The 9488-nt window shown below is 41.9% G+C and overlaps 1 protein-coding gene across 2 annotated transcripts in view; it reads left to right on the top strand.

Moving 5' to 3' along the window:
• dlgap2a (discs, large (Drosophila) homolog-associated protein 2a) overlaps window positions 1–9488 on the top strand; it is a 135492-nt gene that overhangs the window by 111753 nt on the left and 14251 nt on the right. For both annotated transcript variants that reach the window (XM_085258350.1, XM_085258353.1), the window contains exon 8: window positions 5482–5867. In XM_085258350.1, coding sequence (XP_085114476.1) covers window positions 5482–5867 — 386 coding nt within the window. The remainder of the gene's footprint in view (window positions 1–5481; window positions 5868–9488) is intronic.

Below are 9488 nucleotides of genomic sequence, written 5' to 3'. Positions count from 1 at the left end.
TGCATGTTCCAATTAATGCATGCATGCAACATTTAAGCACAACTAAACCTTCTTAGTTTAGTTGCAACATTTGGAAGATTTTGTGTTCCCACTAAAAACAGCCATACCAGACTTGATGCCAGGTCTACCTGAACATGTTTAGCTGATGTTCTCTCACAGATACAGTGGTCCCTCGCTATAACGCGGTTCACCTTTCGCAGCCTTTTTTTGTGCAATTTTCCATGTTTTTTGTTTTGTTTTGTTGTTTTGATCCGCGTCCTGATTGGCTGTAGACCATTGTCAATCAGTCTCCTCCGCGTGTCTTCTGTACAGTACAGAATGCGTTCAGTTTGTCAAATAAATCTTCGATGCTAGAAGTGTGACTGTACTGTAGGTTTGTAAGTTTTCTCCACGACAAACACAACAATGTTGAAGAAACGTTTTGCACTCCTTTGGTTTCCTTCTATAATCCTGGACTTATTTTTCTACGAAGGTTTGAACTTTGAGAGTTTAAACAAGAGAGAAAAGTGTGAAAATGTTCGTGCCTGTCTGGGAAAAGTGTATAAAGTGTGTAGTGACGGGTTTTACAGCCTTTAAACATCTATAATAACTGTAAAAAATAAAGTTGGCTACTTCGTGGATTTCACCTGTCGCTGGTTAGTTTCAGAACGTAACGCCGTGATAAACGAGGGACCGCTGCACTACTGATTGCCTCGGCACTCACATATTTTCCCCTCAGCCACGTGTGCTCTCTTTACAGATCCACTGATGTAACCTAAGAGCAAAAATAAAATGTCCTTAACATTAACACTGCTAACAATAATAATTAACCCTTTCACACATAGTGGTCACTGCAGTGGATTCAAAGGTTGTTTTCTTGTATTTGTGTCAGTGTTGATGGTAGACTTGCACATAAACACAACAGACATATTATATTATTGATTCGTTTGTCAAAACGTATGTTGTCCACCTAAGTGGACATGTAAAAAACTCTTTGAGAAATACATATTTTTAAAGATGAATAAAAATACTTAAGAGAAAGATCCTGATTGAGGTTGTCATAATTCATGCCTGAAAGGGTTAAATTAAATTAATTAAACTGCATACAAAAACACAAAGAGCACACAGTGAGCCCGGGCCTTCAGGTTTGATGCCCCCGCACGGGGCAGTTCCCTGCGTTTCCTGATTGATGGTCCTGCTTCAGCTGGCAGTCTTGCTGCTTTGCTAATTGCACAAAATGTTCTCTTAAAACAACCGCGGTGTTAAAAATGGGTCTGTTGCACCTCTCAAGCCTCTCATGTTCCCATTCTTGAAGCATCAGAAACTGCTCTCTTGACTAAGGACGAGGTTTCCTCCTGGTTTCACTCACAGCTCATCACATGCAGATGTTTGTAAAGGACCCTACAGTCACGTCTAATTTATTGCATATTGTAAAAGCGCTTTGAGTGCTCAAGGCGAGTAGAAAAAGCACTAAGAACCAGTAATTTAAAACAGGAACGTCAAAATCACTTTATACTGTGAGCTACATGCAGCCCATCGCTGAAACTGCCCTTTCTGTCAGTGTAACGACATTTAGCTGAACATTCAATCCCTGAGATATTTTAAAAGAACTGCGATTTCAACAACGCATTTCTGTGTATGTTGAATGTGTAAAAAGACAGAAAAGGTTCTGGTAGCTCATTCCTCTGCCCGGTGACACATTCACACATTTTTGTTTTTCCCCCACTAGAATAAAAACAGTCATTTAATCTTTAACAAAAACATTCAAATTGAAGTTTGACACCCCTGAGTTAAAGGTAATAATAAAAGTCAAATCAAAACAACATTTAAAACGTGATGAAGTCAAAGAATAAAAAACAGAAAGTTCGGAGACAGAACACAAAGTGCGCCCCGACACGTCGCCAACCTCTAAACACAGAGCATCACATCACTCGGCTTCACGTACACAGAGAGCAGTTTGCACTACATCACCACAGCTTCATATGTTGGAACATGATGTATAATAATAGTGTTAAATACTCTGTCTGAAATGAGTGAGCGAGCAGTGCGTATGTTCTGGTGTTCACTTCATCTACATGCTGAGTAATACTGCCACTGACAAGATGGGACCAAGAGTTATGACTCCCCTTTGCACGACTGGCTGGCTAATAATGGCTCTATTTTGGTCCTCCTGCTGAATCATGCCCCTTCAATGGGTCATCTCTTTCCTCCCTCGATCGCTCCGCACTCCCTGATTTATCCTTGCTCTCTATGACACACACACACACAAAACCCTCTTTCATCCCTCTTTATATCTGCAATGATTTACTCTCCCTCCCTCTTTCTCTCTTACCTCTACATTTTCCTTCTCTCCCATTTTCCGTCTTTATTCGGGTTCGCATCTCTTCATCCACGAGGACTTAATTCTGTGAATGGCCGTCAGTGTGAGTCATTTAGTCCCTGGAGCAGAACACTCTCCATAGACCAGACGTCTGTAGCTATTTATACACAGCTGCAGTCGGGGTGAGAAAGAGGCCAAAAGTTGTTGTAGGTTTCAGGTGAAGCGCTGGCTTTGATGGTTACAAGAAATTTCTCTCTTTATTAAGATAAATGCAAACAAAAAGGTTTGTGTTTGCTCTGTACTTGTGAAATGCTATTAATTCTACACATTAGTGTTTGGGGGGCCTGCGTGGACGGGGCAGCTCATTAGAACTGAAAGAAGTGGCTTTGTGTGATGTAAGCACACAAGAAACGCTGAGTTCAGCTCAGTTTGCCTCTTTGTTGAGGAAAACGATAACCCATAACTTGCCCCGCAGCGTGACTCGGTGTTCTTCCGCTCTGCCGTCGATCTTCCTTCTGCTCTTGGCTCTGAGGTGGCCGGCTCACAGCTCGTGCTTCAGATGCTCGGGCCTGTAACTACGATGAGCTTTCTGAAAATAAAGACATGTCAAAGCCCAGAAGGCATTCGTGACCCATTCCCCAGTCCATCTCTCTGTGGATTAAGTCCATATTCTCATTTGCACTTGAAAGAAAGTAATCCTCCTTCCTTCTGTTGTGAAACGGGCAGAATAAGAAGACGAGACGTGTCAGCCTTCCTTTAGCAGAATCCTCCACATGAGTACTCCTGATTACTTCTCTGGTTTTCATCCATGTCAGATCAGTCTCACGTTTCACAACGGCTTTTTTTTTTTTTTACTGTGTTATTACTTTATGTGTAAAAACCAGTCTCTGAACACCTGAGGCTGTGGTGATGAGGGCTGGTGTTATTGTAGGGTCTTTACCTTACAATATAAAGTGCCCTGAGGTGGCTGTTGTAGCGATTTGGTGCCATATGAATAAAACTGAATTCAATCCAGTTTAACTGAATTTAATACAACCCAGTTGTCCCTGAATTCTTCTGAAGCCAATCCCAGCAGTCCTGTCAGCACTGGGTGAGTTTATTACTCCAGCTGGGTATCAGATCACTGCTTCCTAACATTGCACTGCTTCTGGAGGTATTTGAGGAGCTGGTGCTGTGGCCCTCTGCTGTTATACAGCCTTTCTGACCTGTGCTCATTGACTCATGTACCTGCTCAGCTTAGTTCCTACAATACCTGAGAGGAGCTTCCACGTAGTGGAGAGGCAGGTAGTTCGATGGTGACCCTTTATGGTCAGGATGGTTCTGCCTTGTGTTAGCCAGCCTGCTGTTAGCAGTGACCCTTATTTGTGCTGCCAGGCGATCGTGGAGTGCTGTGAGCTTTGTCAGTCAGCAGGCATGGATCATGTCAGGTACTGGTCCAGCTCATTCTTGTGGTTGGATGGCTGTCTTTGTGACGTTCACTGGCTCTTGTTCTGGGAGGTTGCTCTCGTCTGCTCTTAGATCCACCAGTGACGCTTCTTTCTCCTGGATGTTCTTCCAGTATTTTTCAGTCTCAGCTTCGGGTGGGTAGTACACCCTGGATGGGTCTGTGGACAACAAGCCATTATTCTCTCTGCTTGTCTTCAGGCTACTGGGCAGAGCTGTGAGGCTTCATTTGTTCAATTTGTTGCACCTCTAATTCACCCGCAACCTGTTTCTTTAGCAGCTAGCTTCTTCCAAATGTAATGCCCCACTGGGGCGATTCTAGGATCAGAGCTTTGGGGGGCTGAGCAGCTGTCCAGCCAGGCAAGATAAACTTTATTCATCACGATGAGACTTCTTCCCCGTCTCTGTCAGTCCCTGCATCCTTAAATGTCTCCAGTTGTCCTGAGTTCCCTCTGAGTGTCTCCTTGGTGCATTTAAACCCCTGTTCCTCCCTGTCCTCATCGTCTGTTGTCTTCATCTCCGTTATCAGTCATCATAATTTTACCATCTCCGTGCAAGTCTGTAAATTTCTTTATTAAATCATAAGATTCTTAAATTCATCAAGTCTCTCTGTGCCTGGGTCCTCGTCTCAAAACATGACATCACTGTTTTGTACATTTTAACACAATTTAATCCCCACAGTTGTAAACGAAAAGCAAAACACTTTTTTAAAGTATGTAACAAAACCATCAAATCTGATAAAGGTTATTTAAATGCAGCAAATGAAGAATGGACTGGAATAAAAAAAACAAACATATCCTAACCGTAATTACTGGGAGAAAATGATGCTCACAGTAAATGAGAAGTAAACTGAGTGCATTTTTTGGACAGAGGTTCACTTTTAATGTGTAAAATACACTCCAAAAATAGAGTCCTTGAATATTGATTAAAAAAAATTACAAAAATGGAGGCAACTTTGCCTATGGTACTGTGTATACTATGTATGAAAAAGCATACACTGTAGTATAAAAAAGCACTTTTTTTTTCTTTTTTCTTTTTAATCACATTTAGTAATCTGTGAGATACAAACCATCTGCATGTGTTTATCAATATCATGCTGGCCTTCTGCTTCTATTACATCCAAGTTTGTTTCTTTTTCTATTTCTGGATTTTATGTATGATTAACTTTTATTTACGGATCATTTCTATGAATTACAAACACACACACACACACACAAATTCTGGTTTTGCTATCTTAGTGAGGACATCTAATTGACATAATGCTTTCCCTAGATGCTTACCCTAACCATCATAAATGAATGCCTAACCCTTAGCCTGAACCTAACCTTAACCCTGACACCAAAATCCCAATCATGTGTGCGTCCTCACAAGTCCTACAAGTATAGTAACATTCCAATTTTTGGTCCCCACGATGATGTCTAAACAGGCACACACACACCTGAACAGAAAACAGACCAAACTAAAAACAGACTTATGGCCACACTGAACTTAGAATAACATTAAAACAAATCAAATAAAATCATCCGTCACTATTTCACTATTATGAACATGTGCATTGTAGTTTATAGTTACCTTGACATATTTTTCCCAAAATAAAATCAAATCTTTTTACATCATTGCCTTGCATCATAAAATCTTTGCTATACTATAAACATATAGTATGAACAGTGGGAATTTAATGTAAATTTAAAATGTTAATATTCTGAAAATGGCTTTGTTCATTTTTGCCTCTTTTCTAGCCATCACCTACACACCTAGCTATAAGAAGACCCCTCCTCCAGTCCCGCCACGCACCACCTCCAAACCGCTCATCTCCATCACGGCCCAGAGTAGCACCGAGTCCACCCAGGACGCCCACCACGAGGGGAGGCACCCTCATGGTGGGATGTGGGCGTCCGACGGCATCAGCTTGGGGTTGACCCCGGGCAGAGGCCTCTACAATTCCAACGACAGCCTGGATAGCACCAAAGCTGTTACTATAGCGATGGAGGCGGCCAGAGTCATGGCTGGAAAAAGACACCCGTCCACAGACTCTCACAGCTCAGTGCTCACCTGCGATAAGGCCGTCCTCGTGTCAAAGGCTGAGGAGTACTTGAAAACACCTCGATCATCTATAGGGATACAGGTCAGTCTTCAAATGAGCGTGCATGGTTAAAATGCCATTTCACTGGTCCTAAAACTCGCACTGCTCAAACCTGTGTGTGGTTATATAACATCAAAGAATAGTTTCCCACACATACATTCAGCCGAGAAACAGCGTTCTCATTTCAGGGGCTAAAAATAGCAGGAGTGAGTCATCTTACTGCAATCCGTTAATTAAGATTCAACTCATGCTGGAGCAGGTTTTAGTGAATGGTAGTTCACTCCACGGTTCATTCACTCCTCTTCTTACTGTACCTGCCTCTCTTTCTGTCTAACCCCACTGACTCTCTCGGTCCCCTTTCTAATTGTTCTCCCTCTCGCTTCCTTTGTGCCTTTTTTCTCCCTCCACCTCCCGCTTCAGAGTCATTTTACTTTGGATTTGTCTCACTCGTGCTCCGACTGTAGCCGAGGTTCTGCTGTCGCTGATCTTCCTTTGCAGGTGTCTGCTTTGATGCTCTTAAAAGATTGAGGAGTCAGTTCACTCCGCCTTCGTAGCCATTTAAAGCAGAATATCAGTTCTATTAAAGTTTTAAAGTTTGCATGTAGGGAGTTTTTGGTTTTCTGCTTTCATCTCATTATTACGTACTTGTCTACCTTAATCAGTGCATCTTTCCTGTTTATTCTTCCTCCACACAAATATGTGCACGTACATATATCCACTCTGCTGGCTGTCGTTCCTGCTAAACTGTTTGCAAACTCAAACCTGCTCATATATAAAATTTGAACCTTTTGATTTCATTCTGCCTGTGTTTGAATATCTTTCTTTGATAAAGAAATTAAGTGCATCCTAACTGCAGTGTTTTCTTTCAAAATTAGATTAAAAGAGGTAACTGGTTTGAGCTGGGGTTAAATATTATTACGGGGAAGTCAAACAGTAATCCTTTGGTAGTCAGGAGATTCTTCCACGCATCCAAACTTGAGAATTTGCAGGAGAACATTTGGCAAATTTCCCTGTTCTGTCTAAATTGCCTCCAATGTTTTCTTACTGCCATCAAAAATTAGCGATTTTAATGATAAGAGACTGAAACTGGTAAAAACAAACAAACCCAAAAACACATGACAGAAGCAACAAAAGCTGGAGCTCCTCAAACGGCTTCTGGTCTACGGGTCAAAACCCACAGACTCACATGCTAAATGGCTAAATCAAGTCACTGAACTCAACCTCTCAACCCTGTTTGTGATGTCAGTGTGTAAAAAATATCATTTGTATTGTAAGAGTGCAGGGTTAAAATGTTAAACGTAGCAGAGCCGACGAGTCTCTGTTAGACAGATGTGTGTGTGAGCTGTTGTAGTAGCCGAGCTGAATCTGTGAGAGAACGAGCTCTGCCGCCTGTCCTGTAACCGGCCCAGAGGGTGCATGGTCAGGATAACAGTTTGTTCAGCCACCTCCTCTCCAGTCATAAAGTCAGCCTTCCTAATCAGTTTATTCACAGCTCTGATGCTCAGCAGACCACAGTGAAGTACCCGGTGCTCACCACAACTGAGAGGCAGGAAATCTCCTGGATCTCAGCTTGCTTAGGGAGTAGAGCCTGCTCAGCCCCTGTCTGTACACAGCCTCTGTGCTGGTCTTCCACTTCAGCCCACAGTGATCCTTTAACGGACCTCCCACCCAGTCACGATTCCACTCTGATCTATCTGTTGATTTTGATTGGCTGCACTGGCTCTTAGCCTTTAACATATTCTATATATATTCTTTCAGATGCAATGATAAAAGCATAGTGATAATGTCAGGAGACTATAAACAGCAGACAGAGCAAAAACGCCAGGGTCTGTCAGTTATATATATACATCTGAGCCATCTGCAGTTATTAGTGCATTGCTAAAAGCAGCTTTCAGCTGCTCCCATCTTGTGTGTAAAATGCCAGCCTTGCATTAAAAATGGTTGCTTTAGGAGGAGAAATGAGCTCAGTGTTAATGAAGGTCTCACAGTAACCAGGCTACATTTCCCTGACTCATGTAAACATCTTGGTTTACTCACTCTTTGCTCCAGAAATGATTTACCCAATTACTCAAGCAAAGTTCAGATATCCTTGTTCACATTCTTACTCTCCTCATCTCCAACACATTTGCAGTACTGGCACTTTCTGTTTCCTGTTAGCCAGGGTCAAAGCCTGCCATCTAAAGATGAACAGGCCACCCAACTGCTCATTTAAAGAAAACAGAAGTGAAACATCCAAATCTCATTGCAACACTTCAGAAAAATGCAAAGCAACACATTCAGCACATGTGCGTGAGCGATCTGACCCATCCATCACCAGTGAGGTGGCGATCAAACCCTCTGGGAGAACGAGTCCACTGTTAGTGCTGTGTGTTTGATGAAAGTGAAGGTGAAAATGCAGGAGTGTGTGTGTGTGTGTGTGTGTGTGTGTGTGTGTGTGTGTGTGTGTGTGTGTGTAACAGAGAATTATACTGACATTGAAATTGCCTCCAGTGATGTGTGGAAAGTCCAGTTAAATTACCAGTGCAGGTAATTTAAGCTTCTGGACTCAAATATAAAATAAGCAGAAAGAAGAATTTCTCGTTCATCTAATCATAAATGTTTAGGTTGAAAACATTACAGTCTGAGAAGACTTATATGCTTCATTCTCACATTCATCTTTAACAACATTATATTTACCTGCCTATACTCTGACTGTACTGCATGAGAACAATTTGAATGGGTCCTCTGTGGTGAGTAAATCATAGCATGAGAAATATACCGTATATAGCCTGAGACAGACAGGTTTCTTTAAGTATCCCTAGCAGCGATGCAGAAGGCTTCATCCCATCACTTTGGACCTTCATGTTGGAGAATTAAAGCTTTATTTTATAAGAGCCATAATTTCTAACAAGTTCTCAGAAACCTTTCCTGGAAAGACTCAAATATTATTGAATACACTAAGCTGTAATACCAGGGAGTCTGTTATTTTACAATTAAGGGATTTTTTATTCGAAAAGCAAAATTGCTGTTGTACAAATTTAAGAAATTGAGCTTAGTGTCAGTTCACCAAAGCATATTTTTAATTATGACTTTGGATAATGTGTCATAGTCCAGAAGTCTTTGAACTACAGTATGCAAATACTCATTTATTATATTCAGCTGACCTCTTCGTCATCCACGTGCTTCACCCAGTCCTGTAATTAACCTGGATTATCCTTCCTTTGCATTGATTTCACCCTCTCAGCCTGCCTCTCCTACAGGAGGTCAACTTTTAACATTTCTGCACATTTTTTAAATGTTAATTATTGGCTTTGTGGACTCGGTGTTGACTTGACTTCCTCCGGTCCTCCCATTGGGACCACTTTAGAGCCATCTGGGCTGCACTTTTCCCACTTTAGAACTCAGACATGCTTACATTCCAAAAGTCTGATTGATTTATTCACAGCAAGAGTTTTAATTGGAGCCTTAATGAGGTCGTATGAAAAAAGGAGTCAAAGCTTTTAACCTTAAACGCACTCATTGGCTCCAGGAAGTCACCAGGTGGTGTTTGAGTGTTGTGGATGAAAGGCTGAGTCGCTCCGTGCAGCTTTCAGTTTCCACACCTGTGCTGATTCTGTGCCTGTGATGATGTATGCACGCCCTTGTATTTCTGCATGCACGTGCCAAAGTATGTCCAGCCTAAAG

Source organism: Mchenga conophoros, linkage group LG19, assembly GCF_057382185.1.
Source record: "Mchenga conophoros isolate Kocher_MC1m ecotype Shallow Benthic linkage group LG19, M_conophoros_male_GT1.1, whole genome shotgun sequence".
NCBI lineage: Eukaryota > Metazoa > Chordata > Actinopteri > Cichliformes > Cichlidae > Mchenga > Mchenga conophoros.
Note: the sequence above shows the minus strand (reverse complement) of the source record. Positions and strands in the feature narration are given on the sequence as shown.